The following is a 20,000-nucleotide window of genomic DNA, read 5'->3' as shown; positions in this document are numbered from 1 at the left end:
GGCTGTATGGCCGTGTTGTCAGTGCTGAGAGAAATGGACAGAGTAATTGCGTTGTTCCGGGGGCCGGCGTATAGAGAGAGACCCCCCCCTCCCCCCATCTTCAGCCACAGGGGCCCTCCGCCTGTCAGCCAGCATGAAGAGCAGGCCGGGAAACTCTGCCACCTCTCTGTCTGTCTGTATGGATGTACGTCTCTCTTTCTCTCTCTCTCTTTCTCGCCATCTTTCTCTGTCTCTCTGTGTGTCTGTCTTTCTGGACTGCTGGAGGATGTGTCAGGGGAGAAGCGGGTGGAACCGACGAGAGAGGGTAGGGTTTAGGGCTGTCACAATGATTACATAATCGTCTAATCGCGATTATTTTACATAATCGCGATTATTTTTCATAATCGTCATAATCGTTTCCATGTTAAAAAATAGGAAAAAAAGCTAAAAATTGTGGAAATAGCAGATCTACAAGCTCACGTTTTACCCACACCTGTGATAGATACACTCCTCGCCGTGCTCATACCAACACACCCGGTCACTTGTCGGAGCTAGGGCTGTCACAATTATTACATAATCGTCTAATCGCGATTATTTGACATAATCGCGATTATTTTTCATAATCGTTTCCATGTTGAAAAATGTTCATATAAATAGTGGAAATAGCAGATCTACAAGCTCACAACGCGTCGCGATGCGACCCGTTGTGAGTTTGTAGATTGGCTATTTCCACTATCAATGTTATTTTTTTAAGTAGTAAGTTGTCAAATGTCAGTAATTTCTTTGTGTATTTAGGTTATGTGTCATATCCGCCATGTGCAACTTCAAAGCCTAAAAGCCAAACAGAAATGTAATTATCAACGACCAAAACACAATTTAATCGTTAATCGCAATCATTTGAGTGACAATTAATCGTCATGTAAAATGTCATATCGTGACAGCCCTAGTAGGGTTGGTTGTAAGATGTAAAAAGTCTTCGATAGGGGAGGGGGAGACACAAACTTCTGTGATCGGCCCCGCTGACGCCGTCACTGTCCCAGGCTAACACTCCCATCATCATCATCATCATCAAGGTCAGGGGTCTTCAACGTTTTAAGGCCAAGGACCCCTTAGTTGAGACTAGAGAGAGATGAAGCAGGGACCCCCACAACCTTTTCGTAGATTCCGTATAGTTTCATTGTTTGACAGCACAATCGTCAGTGTATTTTGGATTCATGTCAATGTGTTTTCAGATACGTATTTAACCACTTGAACATATTTCACTCTGTACTTAGTCTGCTCTTTTTCCCTTCTACACCAAACGTCTTTGCCGAAAATAGCCGATCTACATGCTCACATCTGCTATTTTTGGCTAAAGTTCTCAGAATATGGACACTAGGATTCAAGTGGTTAAAAGAAAAAAAGAAAAAAAAAGTTTCTATCACAAAAAGATTTGGAATGACCCCCTGTAGTAACTCTGAGGACCTCCTATAGGGGTCCCCCTGTTGAAGACCCCTGATCAAGGTGATGGATGCACCGCCCCCTTCCCCCCCAGCTCGCCTCCATCCACCGTGTTGGGGCGCGTGGGTGGAGGAGGTGGAACCTCGGTGCGTTTGTTTTTGCGTGCGTGGCTGGTTCCCTCGCAGCCCCCGCGGAGCTGCGGATCAAACCCACGCGCGGCGGCGGCGACGGCGACGGCGGTGTTCTAACGAAAACGAACGCCATCGCTCTTTAGAGCCGTCCCCTCGGCCCCCCTGCTGCGCCGCGACGCGTTCCATAAATCACTCGGCAGATACAAGTATCCTTACTCCCCCCCCCTTCCCCCCCACACACACACACACACACCTCCCACCTCTCCCTCTCTCTCTCTCTTTCTCTCCCTCTCCCTCACTCTATCCTTTCCACGGCGATTACTCTCTAGTTGGCTATTTATCGTGGCTCCAGTCATAATAGCGTCGATGGCTATCCTCAATATTTACTCAGCATTAAGATGGATGGTGTCTGGGCTCCGGCACTGGTCTTATACCCACCAGATGAGCTAATGGTGTTTTTCTGCAGTGAAAAATGAAGCTCGTAATAATGCTCTCGTACAGGAACACGGGGGGGGAGGGGGGGGGGGGTTGGGAGAGAGGGATGGCGAGGGAAAGAGAGACGGACGGAGAGAAAAGAATGAGACAGAAAGAAATTAATGGACGAGAAAAAGAGAAGAAAAAGAAAACCCCCGCGAGAGGGAAGGAAGGAGGAAGAGGAATATAAAGGAGACGAGGGAGCGGTATAAAGAATTGTGAGATGAGTGTCTGTTGTCGGCAGGGGCGTCACAAGGGGGGGAGTGGGACTGAGTTACTAGGGCCCAAGGTGGAGGGGCCTTTATTATCGAATGCTTTAACTATTGAGAAATAGCAAGATATACAAGCTTGTAGATCTGCTATTTTTGAGAAGTCGTGAAAATGTGTGCAAATCTTTGAATATTATGTACTTTTTAAGCGAACATCACATTTTGCCTCTGGAGGGTCCCTGGAACTAAATATTTCGAGATGGGGGTCCGTGGCCAAATACATATCATTTTGGGGGGTCCTTGACATGAAAAGGTTTGAGCACCACTCACATATTAGAAACATAGGTTTTGAAAAAAACCTTACAAGGATTTGAAACATTCAAAGACTTGCACAGCACATTTTCACGATTTTTCAAAAATAGCAGATCTACAAGCTCACAGCGCGGCACTCGGTGCCGCGCTGTGAGCTTGTATATCTGCTATTTTTCAACAGCTAAAGCACAAAATAATTGTACAGGGGTGCCCCGCAGTGAATCCTTGTACCCAGGGCCCCAGAATGTGGTGCGACACCCCTGTGTTGGCGGCGGGGCCCCGGTAGGCAGCCTATCTGTCCCAGTAATTAGCGTTGAGAGAGGAAATGGCTAACGTTTCATTAGGGAGGAGATGAGCGCGCTCGCCGTGTTTATCATGATCTGATCAGCTCCACAGCAGCCACAGCCTGTATTTACCTGACTCATACCTCTGCTACACCGTTCATTTACACTCCCACCCAGAATATAACAGATCTGTAACCAAATGGACCTGTGGAATTACAACCCCGGATAAATAAACGTGTCTGTCTGCTCCTCCTCTTCTCTGTCTGTCTTGTCTATCCCCCTGACCATCTCTCCGTCACAGGGACGTGCAGAGAATGTTAGAGAGGCAGGGGCTGAAATTTTCTAAAAGGGCCTTCTGGAGTATATTGAAATATAATATTGAAAATAGCGACGCGTTGTGAGCTTGGAGGTCGGCTATTTTCGGTGCTTTAGGCCACACTAAACTAAGCATAAAAAAGGCAATACTGGAGATGTGGCATAACGGCATGGATTTCTACACAGAGAGGGCAATTCTTTCAACATAAGATGCAGCATTCAAGTTCAGGAGAGTTTGGACAAGGCAATTCTCTTGAATGCTGCCCTCAGGTATGGCATGGAAAGAGGGCATTTGCATTTCTTTCACCTTAATGAAAATGGTATTCATGGTTTGGATATAGGGCACTTTTCACAGACTTTTAACTCTTTTAGTGCTAAAACCGAATATTTTCGGTTCTTTTTTTCATTCCAATACTATTTTTTTTGCTATTTTACTTACCCTGAGCTGCTAGTAGCGACGTGGGTGGTCCTGGCTCGTCCATCGCTTTCCAATGAGCCATGCTACATGTTGCGACGATTTATTCCATTGAAAATGGTTTAGAATAAAGTTTAGAACCCCCCCTAAAAACGCTATTTTTGCAAGACGTATTAACGTTTACAAAAACCGAAAATGTTCGGTTCCTTTAATAAAATGAATTAAATAATCGGAGGCCTCAACGAAGCCCCGGTCCAGCCCTGGATCCAAGCCGCCTATCAAGCTCTCTTTCCACCGGCCCGTAATCGGGTAAAACACGCTGTGAGCATGTAGATGGGCTATTTTCACAATATTTATCTGTGTAACCGAGTCACATTAAATGTACTGTAATACCTACAATTCCAAGTGCTTGTCAGGGTGGGGGTCCCCATTTCATATATGTTTATTTTGGGGGTCACAGCATAAAAAGGTTTGAGAACCCCTGCTCTCTCTCTCTCTCTTCCTTTCTCTCTGTATTTCTCCTGGAAGGAGCTAAGCTCCAACATCTGTCTTTGTCCGGTTCCCAAAAAAATCTCTGGTCCCCCCCAAAAAATGTCCATGCCTGGCCTGAAGCGTGGCCTAGTGTTGTGCTGAAGCCTTCATTTGTTTGTGTGAGTGTCAAGTGGGCTGTAATGGACTCAGTAAATCTTGTGTGTGTCTTTTTGTTTCTAATAGGGTTCAATTACAGCAGCTGTGAAAGTGCATTATTGGGTCCCTGAGTGGTTCTTCACTGTGAACCACATTAACCCTGCATGGCGCCCCAGTGTTGGCCATGTCATTATAGGCGGACATCTAAGAAATCGTTTTCAAAAACAGCGATACATAGCAGATCTATATTGTCGTTGTCGGGCAGAAACCTTGTATCTCCAAGTTTCAAATGTGTACGTTTTTTTGCAAAGTAAAGCCCTGCTTCCTCAGGCAAGGCCGTCGCACAAAAGTAGTGAAAACAGCAGATCTACAAGCACACAACGCCTCGTTGTGTGCTTGTAGATCGGCTGTTTTCACTAGTTTAGTTCATTTCTTTAAATGATATAAAAACGAATGGTTTTGGACATACAAGGTTTTCACCCGACAACGACGATATGCTCAAGATGTATTTCAAGTGTTTGTGTGAATACTTTGTATGATATGTACAAAAACAATTGATGGGGTGCAGGGACGTGCAGAGAAAGTTTGAGAGGCAGGGGCTGCAATTTCTAAAAGGGCCTTTTGGTGAAAATATCGAAAATAGCAGACCTCCAAGCTCACAACGCGTGAGCTTGGAGGTCGGCTATTTTCGATGCTTGATTTCTACAAAGAGAAGCAATTCTTTCAGCATAAGATGCTGCATTCAAGTTCAGGAGAGTTTGGACGAGGCAATTCTCTTGAATGCTGCCTTCAGGTATGGCATGGAAAGAGGGCATTTGCATTTCTTTCACCGTAAAAAAAACTGCAGTCATGGTCTGGAGAGGGCACTTTCTACAGATAGATAAAAGGGCAGGGGCTCAAGCCCCCTTTGAAGTCTATGTGTGTACATGCCCGATAGGGTGACACGATGGCGCTATGGTTAGGTTGCATAACACATACAGTAGGCTCTAATGTCCAGAAGCGAGTCCCCAGCTCCATTGGCGGGCCGGCTGGACCATGTCCCCAGTCCCCCCCAGCTCTCTCTCCCTGTTTCCCTGTTTTGTTGCTCTCCAGCTGACTATCAAAATAATAAAGGTAGAAAGGCCAGAGATAGAAATAAATAGTTATTGGTAATTCAAGGTAGAAAGAAAGAATTCCACCCACTTCTTTGTACCTGCACCTGTGAACTTGTGATGCGAATTTGAACGCACACAGGAGGATTTTCTAGGGCATTTCAAAGTTTTCCATTATACAAACACACGCACGCACGCACGATCGCACGCACGCACGCACGCACGCACGCACGCACGCACACACACACACACACACACACACACACAGAATGAAGAAGCACCAACAAAATACAATAATGAAAAATACAATTCAAACATACAATTAATTTCTTTTTTTTTAGTTTAGTTAGTTTTTAGACAAACAAATCATGGATGAGACTGTGGTAATGGGAGGGGTGAAGAGGGATTCTAATGCACGACTACTGGCAGTGATTGCATTTTATGAATCAATCAAATTTAACAGCATATTTCATAACCGCAGGGATTGAAACTAAGGTCTCAGAGGCACCTGCCCGTCGGGCAAATACGGGTCATGTTCGACTTTCCCAAATGTCATCATGTCCATTTGGCCAAAAAGTTAATTGTGATAGGTACAATTATAACTACCATTCATTTTATATTCTCTTGAATGCTGACTTCAGGTATGGCATGGAAAGGGGGTCATTTGCATTTCTTTCACCATAGTAAAAACTGCATTCATGGTCTGGAGAGGGCACTTTTTGCAGACTGATAAAAGGGCAGGGGCTCGAGCCCCCTTTGATGTCTATGTGTGCACATGCCTGTTGCCGAATGTAGCAGCTCGACAATCTGCTACGTGGAGCTGCCGTTTTCGCGGAAAGTTCGCCGTAGTTCACAGTAGTTTGTGTCACACAAATAAACCGTAAAAAATGTTAATCTGGTTATCAAACAAACTTCATGCAACAGCATGATGGGATTATTGGAGAGCCTCGCTGGTAGAACCGCTGCAGATACAATCCCCAGCCAATACTACTCCCCACGTCCAGGAGTCCACAGTCACACACACACACACACACACACACACACACACACACACACACACACACACACACACACACACACACACACACACACACAAAAAAGCGAATATTCAACTTTGGTGAACAACGTCGAATAGTGACTTTGATATTCGAATATTCGAATATTTGGTGAATGCCCTAACACACACACACACACACACACACACACACACACACACACACACACACACACACACACACACACACACACACACACACACCCCGGGGGGCTGTGTGGAGGGGCACGGTAGGGCCGTGCCCCGCTGCAGAGGAAGCAGACTTGTTGTCAGGCCTTGAATGTCTTTGTAGAGACGATGTGTCAGCTTGTAGGGCACAACTTTACCAGGAAGTGAAGAGCACGACACCAAGAGCATGCTAATGTTTTATTTTTTAACAGCTTCTACGAGTGCAAGCACACACACACACACACACACACACACACACACACACACACACACACACACACACACACACACACACACACACACACACACACACACACACACACACACACACACACACACACACACACACAAGCCTGCTTTCATCCAGACCCAGGGAGCAGGGACAGTGGGACAGTGCTTTGAATACTGTGGGAGTGTGTCCTCTGAAATGTCCTCTTAAACGCCACTAATCTCCCACTCTTTCTCTCTCTTTCTCTCCCCTCTTCTTCTCTTTGTCCCCCCCCCCCCCTCTCCCTTCCAGATGGTCACAAGAACAAAGAAAATATTCGTAGGAGGATTATCAGCCAACACAGTAGTTGAAGATGTGAAGCAGTATTTTGAACAATTTGGCAAGGTAAGACCATTTGAAGTTTTCTCCCCTTTGTGGATGAGCATGAGTGCGGTTCAGTATGTGTGTGTGCGTGTGTGGGTGTGTGTGTCTGTCTGCCTATACTGGTATAGAGGGTATGCAAATCGAATGGCAAATCGAGTGGCAAAGTGAGTGGCAAAGTGAATTTAATGTTGTTTAATGCACTCAGATAAGACTTTTCTGTTTGGATGTATGGGCTGTTTTTGATTGATTGATTGAAGATTGATTGAACAGTACTGTCAAGGCCAGAAAGTATTTTTTTGCCACTCAGTAGGTGTTCCTGCATAACTTTCGGGTGTGATGATGATGTCACGGGCATATCCTCGATATGTCCTAAAGTTGCAAAGCAGAATGAGAAATTTGACTTGATAGAAATATCACATGGTTTTGTTGCATTGAGTGTGACACGGTGTTAACCGCTGAGCTGGGTCTCGTGTAGGGGTGGGCGATACTGGCAAAAAGCATTATCACGCTTCATGCAGTATCACGATACACGATATTATCACGATACTGTTTTATGCGAGTTTTTAGGTTTATTATGATTATTAGACCCACACAGATATTCTATAGATAATCTATTCATTTTTATGCTGCAGATAGAAAGATAGATAGCCTAATCTATGATTTTTTAATGATAACATTCAGATTTTTGATTAAACAATTATCATTTTTTACCTCAAAATATTTACTAGTTGGTGTGATGATGGTTCAGGTCATTCAAATGGGTCCCAGAAATGTTTTATGGGTTCCCTTAAAATGTTTTTTTGAGTGTTGTGAGCTTGTAGATCGGCTATTTTCAAAACAATTTGGCGGGACCTCTCTGGGGGTCTCGACCCACAGGTTGACAACAACCCATGCCTTACCATTGAAACTTCAGGGAAAACAAATTACCTTATGACCAACCAAAGTCAGGAGGTTTGTTATGATACAAGCTTTCTTTTTAGAGAATTACTCACTCATTATCATCCTAGCTTTTAGCTTTTCTACTAACAATAATGGCATGGTTTTATAACTAAGCCAATTATGTAATAGACGCAAAATAGACGCTACGATTTCACCGCGAGACGCGACGACACACGCATGCATCAATGGTGAAAACATAACAAACAAAGCACTTTACAAATCGCAGCAAAAAGCTACTTGTTTGTAGTTAATAAAAACAGAAGCATGGATTTACAAGGTGATCTAAATCATCTCATCAATACTGCCAGAGTGGAGACTCCAGCACAGCTTTGCAAGCAGTGAGATGGCTGATAGCGATAGCAGGACGGATAAGTACAGTAGTTTGCGTCCTGTTAGTTTAATGCATCCATTATGAAAAATATGCTCCAAAGAATGCAGGCCAAGCTGCATCCCTGCTTTACAAAGTCCCGTGAAAGTGAAACTAAATCGTGGGCCAGTGTGCCGTGCTGCTCGGTGCTCCTCAGCTCCTGCACACAACTCAGTCAGTGCTGTAGACACTCTGTAGCCTGTCTGCGTGCTGCCCGGGGGAGGGGCCGTGAAAGCAGGGGACAGATCCCCAAGCTATACGACACGTTGAGCCGCGACACGTTATAGCTTGTAGATCTGTTCTTTTTGGCGAATTACACCACCGTACTATAGAAGTATAAATTAAGCAATCGAGCTGCGACTCATGGAACGTGCACTCGCTGTATATCCAGATTCCAGAGCCTTTTCTAAATGACTGTTTGTATCACGAGAGAAACGATATTCTGAAATGGCCTATCGTGGCAAAGCTGTATCGCCGAGACGATAATTATCGTCATATCGCACACCCCTAGTCTCGTGTGTAAACCCAATTGCATTTGGAGACTCGAGAAAACTATATTCCAAACGGAAATCCCTTTTGGCAACGACTGTATGTTTGACTTGGCTTTTTTTCTTTTTTTTTTTGCTTCTCTTTGGCCTGGTCTTAAGTATTACCGCACACCTTTCCCTGGGAATCACGCAGCTCTTGAATGTCTTAAGCGCGGGGATTCTTGCATTTCCGCTCTACTAAGTACTCTTAATTATTCCAAAGTCCTATAGCTGGCAGTGGGCCTCGGGGAGCCGCAGGCTGGCATACCTTTACTTAAGCCACTTAGACCTGCAACGTGTCTGTTTCACATTAGACTTGAACCACGTTAACCATTATGTTATGCTTTAGCTATTAAAAAACAGCAGATATACAAGCTCGCAGCGTGGCACCGAGTGCCGCGCTGAGAGCTTGTAGATCTGCTATTTTTGAAAAAAATCGTGAAAATGTGTGCAAGTCTTTGAATATTTTGACCCGATTCTATCCACAACTTTCCAACGTCCCATCGTGCATTGCGCAGAAGGCGAGCGGCATATCCGGCGTCGCAGCCGAGTGTGATCTACAAGCTCACAGCGGTTGCATCTGCGACGCGACGTGAGCTTGTATGTCTGCTGTTAACCAGAAGTGTCCCGCCGATAATGCTACAGTAAAGTCTTGCGGAAACAGGTGGATAAATGTCTTCGAAAAATCCTTCTTCTAAATCTGTGTTTTTTTTAATGACCCCAAAAAATGACATGTATTTGGCTGCAGACCCTCATCTCAAAATATGTTGTTCCAGGGACCCCCTAGAAGAAAATATTTGAGTTACAAATGTTCGCTTTAAAAATGATATATTCAAAGACAGAAAAAATTCTCTCTCATGTCCTTGACATGAAAAAGTTTGAGAACCACTGACATAGAAACATCCGTTTTTCTAAAAACCTTAGAGGATTTAGAAGACGTTTATAGAATCGTGTCAAAAATATTCACATTTTCCCGATTTTTCAAAAAATAGCAGATCTACAAGCTCGCAGCGCGGCACTCGGTGCCGCGCTGTGATCTTGTATATCTGCTATTTTTCAATGGCTAAAGCATAAAAATGACGGTTAAAGTGGTTGAAACGTTCCCAATCTGAATGGCTTAAAGACAATCCCAGATCTGACGGCAGACGATCTGTAAAAGCTTCCCGGGAGGAAGTCCCGGTGCTCACCTGTCCTATCAGCTCAGAGCAGTGATTAGTCAGAGGTAGAACATGTCCTGTGGTGGATCACACTCTGGAAATGGAACGGATCAATCTGTTTGTGTGGGACGGGGAGAGAGAGAGAGAGAGAGAGAGAGAGACAGAGAGAGAGAGAGAGAGAGAGAGAGAGAGAGAGAGAGAGAGAGAGAGAGAGAGAGAGAGAGACTTAACATCAGGGACGTGCTGGGCCCCTGATTCAGCCCGGGAAAAAGAGTTGTAGAAGCCCTCTTAGAGATCTCTATAGCGCTGCTGCTACTCAAAGATTTGTGACAAAGTGACAAGCCAGTGGGCCAATTACATGAGTTATATTTTGTCGTTGTCGGATGGAAACCTTGTATGTCCAAAACCGTTTCTTTTGTATTTATCATTTTAAAAATGATTTAAACTAGTGAACACAGCCGATCTACAAGCACACAACGCCTCGCACCGCGAGGCGTTGTGTGCTTGTAGATCTGCTGTTTTCACTACTTGTGTGCGACGGCCTTGTATGATGAAGCCGGGCTTTGCTTTGCGAAAAAAATGTACAAATTTGAAACTTGGAGATATGAGGTTTCTGCCCGACAGTGACGATTTACTTTGTTGGCCGCCCAGCCCCCAAAGTGGAACAAAGGCCGGCATTTTATTACATTTTTTTTCCTAATGGACGGCCTGGACTGGCCGGGAATGAACCGGCCGTTCAGGAGTTGTCCCGCTTTTCCCAATGGCCAGCACGTCCCTGCTTAACATGTGTGTATGAGCAGTGGTGTAAAGTACATTTACTTAAGTATTGTACTAAAGTACAATTTTGAGGTATTTGTACTTTTTTAACTTAATTTCTATTAGCAGCTCGTCACATGTACATATTTTCACAGGGTCATTACATTTTTACATCATTTTTATCATGACACTGTCTGTCCATATTATACATCCGTGGTGTCATTATCCTGGGTTATGAATTCAGACCATTTCTCCCATTTCTCAACAAACAGTTCCTCTTGTATCCTAAGTCTGTGTGTACATCTCTCCATCACATATATGTCCTCCACAATGCACAGCCACTGCTCACAAGTTGGGCCAGATTTTTTTTTTAAACTTTAGTTACTTTGCGGATATAAATATTAATATGTTAAAACATACATAAACCACTTTAGCCCTATTTTATACCTTGGCTATTTGAAAATAGCCGATCTCCAAGCTCACAACGCGTTGTGAGCTTGTAGATCTGCTACTTTCAAACATTTTGTAATTTTACTTTTAGTACTTTAAGTCTGATGCTAATACTTTTGTACTTTTACTCAAGTGAATTCTGGACTTCTACTTGTAACAGAGTACTTCTACAATCCAGTATTGATACTTTTACTTAAAGGAGTACTTCACCACTTTTCCACCTATCTTCATATAATTGGTCCTGACTAAAAACTAGCTTTTTTTTTTTTTTTTTTTCAGAGGAGGGCTGTGGGCAGGTCAGAAACCCATCGTCTTGTGACATCATCGATTGGGAATCCAAGCTAATAGAAAATGCAGGCTTTCTACTCCTGAAAAGTTGCAATGTTAAAGTGGAAACCATTGTTCTCGCGATAATAAAAATCGAAATATTTTTTCCAAAAATATTGATTAATTATTATTTTTTTGAAAAGACGATGGATTTCTGAACTTCCCACAGCTCTCCTAAGAGACTTGGACCGAGTAGAAAAGAATTGTGCTATTTTATCATGAACATTAGTGAGGACCTATTATATGAAGATGGGTAGAAAAGTGGCAAAGTCCTCCTTTGAGAGTACTTTTTCCCCCATGTTGATAAAAAGGTATATAAAGATATAAAGGTATCTATCTAAGTAAAACATTTCAGTACTTTTTCCACCATTGCATGTGCATGTGTCTGTCTGTCTCTCTGTCTGTCTGTGTGGTCCAGTCGGGGTCACCGTGGAGTGACCCCTCCACCGCAGGCCCCGCTGTCCATTTGCCCCCGTCTGTCTGTCCATCTGTCCTCTCCTGCTCCTCTCCCACACTCTCTCCTCTCCTCCTCTCTCTCTCTCTGCTCGCCATTAATTTCATCTGCACATCTCAACCTTAGTCCATTGCTCTCAGGTCATTCATCAATGTGGCATGGCCATCTCACAAGAGCATGCACGCACACACACACACACACACACACACATGCACGCACGCACGCACGCACGCACGCATGCACGCACGCATGCACGCACGCACGCACACACACACACACACACACACACACACACACACACACACACACACACACACACACACAGATTGAGAGCTGTGGAAGTGGTTGTGTGTCTGTGCATTTCTTAGTGTAGCATAGTGGACGTGTGTGTGTGTGTGTGTGTGTTTGTGTGCGCGTGCACATGCGTGCACACTTTACACGTGCATCTTGGAGAGTCCATCTGAGTGGATAAACCAATTAATTAGCGGATGTCCTCTTGGTGAATGGAGAGAGAGAGAGAGCACACCTGTCTGGACATGGCAGATGTGTAGGAGAGGAGAGGAGAGGAGAGGAGAGGAGAGGAGAGGAGAGGAGAGGAGAGGAGAGGAGAGGAGAGGAGAGAGGAGTGTTGAGCTTCTGTAAGTGAGTTGTCTGTGAAATGCAAACGCTGGGAATCCATTTGCAGGCCGGCACCTGATGACTCGGCAACTCTGCCCACCTACAAGCAGTGTCACACGCTGTCAGCAATACTCTGATACCTGCATCTGTTTGTGTGTGTGTGTGTGTGTGTGTGTGTGTGTGTACATGCCCCCAGGTTAGAGTAGGTGTGTGTGTGTTACTTTTGCGTGGCCCGAAACTTTTCCAATTAGGAGTGTGTTGAGGCGAGCTGCTGGCTGTTAGGTTGTGTGTTTGTGTGTGTGTGTGTGTGTGTGTGTGTGTGTGTGTGTGTGTGTGTGTGTACGCGCACATGCGTGCTCACATGTTTGTGTAAACATGAGAGAGAGGGTGTAAGTGCGTGCACGTGTATGTGTTTGTGTGTGTGTGTGAGAGAGAGAGAGAGAGCTTCACAGGACTGAGGAGCAGGTGGCTTGGGGCACTGGGGTCGTAGAATCTGTCTTCACACAGGCTGCTCCTCTCCCAGACCTCTGTGTGTGTGTGTGTGTGTGTGAGTGTGTGAGTGCATGTGCGCTTGCGCATGCATGTACATGCATGTACGTGCGTGTGTGTGCGCGAGTGTGTGTGTACGTGTGTGTGTGCGCGTGTGCGTGCTGTGCGTGCGTGCGTGTGTGTTCCAGTGTCAGAGTACACTCCGGCAGAGTCCCCTTCTCCTCCAGCGATGAACGTCAGCGCTAAATTGCATCTTAAGCAGAGCGGTGGGCGCCCGGCTGCCCCCACGCCAGATTTATGGAGTGTCTGAGCGAAGCCGAATAAACGCACCTCGGAGACGGAGACCGGCGGCCGCCATTTTGGTCCCCTCTGGCCACGGCCTGGCGTCGTCCTAATTGAGACGGCAGCCGCCGGCGTCCTTTTTGGGATATTATTGGCATACGGTACTAATTAATGGCTTTCGCTGCTCCTCTCAGAGGGGCGAGCTAACGGCAGACGCTGTCATTTCGCCGTTACTCAGTGGTTCTCGGCCCAGCCGGTCTTGTTTAAGGGAACTCTCCGTGTGGCGTTCCACCGTGACAACTTTGACTGGCTAAAGCAGTGGTTCTCAACCTTTTCAGGCCGCGACCCCCAAAATAATCATATTTTAACTGGGGGACCCCTCCCACCCTGACGAGCACTAAGAGTTGAGGCATTACATTTTGTATAACACGGTTCTATTGTAAAAATAGCAGATCTACATGCTCACAACGCCTCGCGTTGCGAGGCGTTGTCAGCATGTAAATCGGCTATTTTTACAATTTGCCTTGGCCAATGTTTAATTTTTCATTTTAGAGGTAAAAGGGTCTTAAAAGTCCTTAAATTGTCATTTTCGAAATGTGCAGATACCCTTTACACACTTAAACTTTATGTTGTTTTGTTTACTGCTGAGAAAGAAAACAATGTTGCACATTAAGTTAACACTTAAGTTGCAGTGATTTTTTCTCTTCAATGTCCGCGATGCCATGGTCTCCATAGACTTCCATGTAATTTATAGTGCACGGATCTCGTGCACGCCCATGCCTAGATGATGCACCACGTGTGTGCACACAGCTTTCAAACAAAAAAATCCGCTTGGAAATCCGTTCAGGCATTCATGATTTATCAGCCATTATGTTTTCTTCAGATGTAAACAAACATGTGCTGCCATGTTTGAAAGAATGGGTTGGTATGGGGGATTAAACATGCAATTTCGCGATCACGATCATGCCTAATACATTTCTGGAGGTCCAAAAACATTTTGAAAAAATAAAAAAATAAAAAGTTTTTCTTCAAAAACGGCCCAAACTCGGGAAACTCGGGTTGGCACAGGGGTGGTACCTTTTCAAACTCGGGAAACTCGGGGTTGGCACCAGATGTGTTAATCGTCTGGGGACCCCTCAAAATAATTTGGGAACCCCCCCGATCCACAGGTGAGAACCACTGGGTAAAGGGACACAAGAAACTTTGGAGATTTGTCATTATGATTATGCAATGGACGGTTCTTAACTTCTGCAAACTATCATGTACGCACGCACTGCACGCACGCACGCACGCACGCACGCACTCAAAAACACATTGTACTGTACGTGGCTGGTCCTTGCTAATGCTTAGTCCATAAAGTTTGCTGTAATCAGCTTGGAGTTTCACTCAAAACAAAGTGTACTTTGTCCACTCAAGCACAGCAAACTCCTGATTACTCTCTCTCTCTCTCTTTCTCTCTCTCTCTCTCTTTCTCCGTCTCTCTTTCCTTTAAAAAAATGCCCTTTTATTTCAAATAGTCACACACATGCACACAAAGAGGCACACACGCATACAGTACACTCCTACTTACCGCATATTAAAGGGGAGAACCACCCATTTTCAACATTGAACAATACCTTTGAGTTGCTATGTGGAAATAAGGAAAAATGTCGCCCGGCTGCCCCCCCTCCCCTTCTGTGTTGCCTAGAACTGGAGGATTGATTTTGGGGTTTGGCTTGTTATACCTTTGAGTTGTTATTTCCACATAACAACTCAAAGGTATATTAATGACATAGTCATAGTTTCAACGTTGAAAATGGGTGGTTCTCCCCTTTAACACACACATATATATATAATATATATAATATAGATATATATATATATTATATTATATATATATATATATAGTCATAGAATTATTTTCAGCATTGATGGAGGCATGCTGGGCCCAAGCGTCGTGGATTAAAAGTCACCGAAAGGAATTCTATGATCACTGCGCCTCAACACACGCCCTGCATTGAGACAAAACACCCGCTCCTACCCACGTACCATCCGTGCCAAACGTTGTCTTATTCGCTCCTGCTCGCCGTTCTCCATGCACAGCTGGCACACTGCAGCTACTGTACGTAGCAAGGAGGGTGAAATTGTTTTAATATGGTTGAAACGCTTGAGTCTCTCAGCTCTCTGCTTTCTCTGCCCATTTCCCCATGGAGAGGAGGGCGAACAAATGAGAAGAGTTAGTGAGGGATGAAAGAGGAAAAGAAGAGAGAGAGAGAGAGAGAGAGAGAGAGAGAGAGAGAGAGAGAGAGACGGACTTACAATTTTTCCAGTCCACAGGATTAGTGCTGTGTCATGATGCCCACCTCTCAGAAGTGTGAGATTGAGTTAGTATACGCACGTGGCGTGTGTGCGTGCGGTGTGTGTTGCTCCCAAGTTCTATCCGCTCTTAGAATAGTTTTCATAGCTCGGGGTGTCGATGAGTGCAAGCAAAATCTCCTTATGAACACAATGTGTTCTGTGTTGGTCAGAGCCCATCCAGGAAGCCCATGGTGGCAGTGTTTCCTCCAGGGGGCGCTCTCCTCACCGAGCAGACCACTCTGCCTTTTCAAACTCCTCCAAACTCCATGAGAATAATTCAAAGTATTTGGACTACCTTTTCACATCCTGATTTTTTTTGTGAAAAGGAGACCTTGCAGGAGACTAACGCTTGCTCTCCAGTATTTTTGGAGCGGTGATAGCTCCGCTTCCTACTTTTGACTTAGTGTGTCCCTATGTATGGTGCAGCATGTACAGCTGCAATACCGCTGGGTGACCAGTGGCAGGCCCTGGGGTGACCAAGTGGCGCTGTTGAGCAGCCTAGACACACACACACACACACACACACACACACACACACACACACACACACACACACACACACACACACACACACACACACAGGGTAAAGCTGCTCAAATGCACCGCTCCACTTTGAACTGATGGGTTTGATTTTTCATCGTCATCAGAAATGTGTTTTTATTTCCACATCCTTTTCAGGATATTTAGACATATTTTTTTTTTATAATAAAAAATGCATTGTTCCAATAATAGTGATCTCATATACAGTTACAATATATAGCTTTCAGTTACATGATACAGTACAAAAATACGTACATAGACCATCATTTTCCACTTTTTTGGCAGCCCTCAAATGTCAGAGAAACAAACAACACCTGGAGAAATAATATTGAGAGATTGAAAAGACAATGCTATTTAATTTAATCTTATTTCATCATTTCATACCATGGCAGATCTTGCAGAGATTTGTTTTTAGATTGTACTTTATTGATTTTGCGGGGTATAAAAAACAATGCGCTCCAACTGCGTGCTGAACCCCCATTGTAGGCTGAGGAGCTCATATTATTTATTTCTAGTGTTTTTTCAGCTGTTTCGTGTTTTCTAGGCCAACCTGTAGTTCTAGACATAATTTATGACAAATAGCTGCATTTCGAGTACAAAGACACCTGCCCACACTTCCGCTTCCAATAGCCAATTTTAATATAGGACAAAGTACAACTCATATCATTAATATACAGTAGGCCTATATCACCGTTAACAGTAGGCTTCCAAAGAATTGCAAGTATAGCGAGTTAATGCCACACATTTACAATGTACATTTATCCACAAGTTTCCAACGCCCCATAGTGCATTGCGCAGACGCTGTACCGAGCTTCCGGCGCCACAGCCGAGTGTGATCTACAAGCTCACAACGGTTGCATCTGCGACGCGACGTGAGCTTGTATGTCTGCTGTTAAACCGGAAGTGTGGTGCAAACAGGTCCAAATAATCTCCAGTAAACTCCCGCGGAAACAGGTGGATAGGCCAGTGTTACAAAAAGTATGGTCAATACATTATATACAACTAGCAACTTCATGATTGGCTGTATTCATACCAGAATGGCTGCTTTTTCAGTAGTTATATAGACATTTTTAGCATTTTATGTAATTTCCACATCATTATTATTTTTAAGCAGCTGATATTGGTGTCTATTTATCTTAAGTTGTCCCTTATCCGTTGCCTTCTTTAAACATTTCCCACCAGTGCAGTGGTATAGTTGAGATGGATTCCACCTTTTGTTGAGTGTGAAGTGGAGCTGGTCTTTGAGCGGTGTGACCTCCTAGCTCAGCATGAATCTATAGGAGCTCCCTGCTCGCCCTGTCTCTTTCCTCCAGGGCAGGCTACATGGGATCTAAGCTCTCGTACAGCCAACAACAAGGCTGAAATGCCTCTCTAATGCAAGATAATACAAGGTTAACATGTATTGTTTTTGGCTGGTTAACAGTTGCTGTCTCCCTCGCTTCATGTCTCACTGTCTTTATCACCACTTTTATTCCTCTCTCTCTCTCTCATTCTCTCATTCTCTCTTTGTCTGACGTTGGACTGTTTGAGCTCTAAGCGCTGTGAGGCCTGGTAGCGGCGTCCCCTAAAGACCGTTACCCAGCCGTATAGGAGTCTCCACAGGTTGTGTATCATTATTTTATGATTTAACTATTGAAAAATAGCAGATATACAAGCTCACAGCGCGGCACCGAGTGCCGCGCTGCGAGCTTGTAGATCTGCTATTTTTGAAAAATCGTGAAAATTAGAATTTTTGACCCGATTCTATAAGTGTCTTTTGAATCCTTCTAAGATCTTTTTGAAAAACCTATGTTGTCAGCAATCTGGCCAGCCATCGTCAAAGAAAAGGTCCTTTTCACTCAACTGAAGCTCAGTTAGTGTGTTCTTGAGAGACTACTATGTCAGTGGTTCTCAAACTTTTCACGTGAAGGACCGTCAAAATTATATTTGTTTGGCCACGGACCCCCATCTCAAAATATTTAGTTCCAGGGACCACCCAGAAGCAAAATTTGAGTTACAAACGTTCGCTTTGAAAATACATTATATTCAAAGATTTGCACACATTTTCACGACTTTTTCAAAAATAGCAGATGTACAAGCTCGCTGTGAGCTTGTATATCTGCTATTTTTCACTGGTTAAAGCATTCAATAATTCTAGGCCTAAATGGGTTAATCCTCGCCAAATCACTGCCGGGGCGATGAGTTCCGCGAAAACAGAGAGGTCCTGTGAAAGCTAACAGAAGAACCCCTCGCCAAAACGTGTATAAAGAGAATGCAGGGCTGGAAGGGGCAGAACAAGACAAACAATTTAATATTCTCCCTGACCTTTGTTTGCTCAGCCAATTGGCTGTGTTTCTGGGACTCGAGGGGAGTGGGGAGGCAGGGGGGTGGGGGGGTTAAACGCCCACTAGAGAGAAGGAAGTCCAACGGTTCCCTGGCTGGCTGTGCCTTCCGTCGTGATTCAGTGAAGGGCTTCCTCTCCACTTCCGCCTCTCCTCCCTCATCTGCTCCTCCTCCTCCTCCTCTCTCCTCGTCTGAGAGTTCAGTTCATTGCCAGCCAGGTCCTCCAGGAATCTCTGTCGGCACCAGTGGCGTCAGTTCAGAAAAAGCTAAGGTATGGCAACATGACTGGTGTCTTGCACGCGCGCCTTCGCGCGCGTGCAAGACACCAGTCATGTTGCCATACCTTAGCAACAGGCATGATATATTTATTTTAAGAAGTACATATAATACATAAATATAATTATAATACCTTTTTAAAGTGACCATTTTTGTTAAATTTTGCATTTGTAGTTATTTTACTGTAATTTACCAACATAATAACCAGCACAGATAGACAAAGAGACATTCATGGATTCATATTCAGAACTAACTTTTATTTTCCCCCCTGGACCCAGGGTATGGCAGCTGCATACCCCTGCCATACCCAATTGACGCCCCTGGTGGGCACGTTGCCAGTCGGCATGGTGCACACATCTGACTAGGGATGGGACGTTATCGTGATGAAAAAAAAACACTCACAATATTCGGATCGTGGAGATATGAATTTATTGTGAAATTATCCTCTGCCATGCATTGGAATCAATTCACCCTTTATTTAACGAGCTGCATATCCGGTACCATTTAAACTTGTTAATTTGTAAGAAGGACCTGGAAATAACTTGATATTATTTTTTTTCACTCGCTTCCAAATGTCTTTGGAAAAGATCTACAAGCTCACACCGCGTTGCGTTGCGACGCGACGCGTTGGCTATTTTTTGGCAAATGTTCCGCCCCAGGATAATGGATGTTGGGGATATTTCATTAGTGTGATAATATCGTAAATCACAATTTCTTTGGTCACAATAATCGTGACATGAAATTTTAATATGGTCCGCTCCCTACATCTGACCTCGCGTGGCCTCTCATTTTCCTGAGGGCATCGTCGTCCACGTTAATATCAAACCCCCTTTCATCAAATGGCGCGGATAGAAAGACAACTGTCCCCTCTATACCTGCACTGTGACTTTTCTTTTGGTCATAATGCCATGCAAATAAATGTTAACTTCTCAGTCCATATCTGTGAAAAGTTAATCTCCCTCCCTCCCTCTAATGAATCTTCGTACTAATTGCTTTGACCCTCACTATTCCCCAAGTGGGACAATTTGGTGATGGCTGCCTCGTGGACGAGGCCAGCGTGAGTCGGAG

General features: G+C 44.5%; 1 protein-coding gene across 15 annotated transcripts in view; it reads left to right on the top strand.

The window, feature by feature from the left end:
• LOC308289316 (RNA-binding protein Musashi homolog 2) overlaps positions 1–20,000 on the top strand; it is a 421,115-nt gene that overhangs the window by 92,692 nt on the left and 308,423 nt on the right. For all 15 annotated transcript variants that reach the window (XM_080730980.1, XM_080730981.1, XM_080730990.1 and 12 more), the window contains exon 6: positions 7,020–7,112. In XM_080730980.1, coding sequence (XP_080587106.1) covers positions 7,020–7,112 — 93 coding nt within the window. The remainder of the gene's footprint in view (positions 1–7,019; positions 7,113–20,000) is intronic.

Source organism: Nannobrachium achirus, assembly GCF_963921795.1.
Source record: "Nannobrachium achirus genome assembly, chromosome: 8".
NCBI lineage: Eukaryota > Metazoa > Chordata > Actinopteri > Myctophiformes > Myctophidae > Nannobrachium > Nannobrachium achirus.
This window is presented reverse-complemented; position numbering and strand designations above follow the sequence as displayed.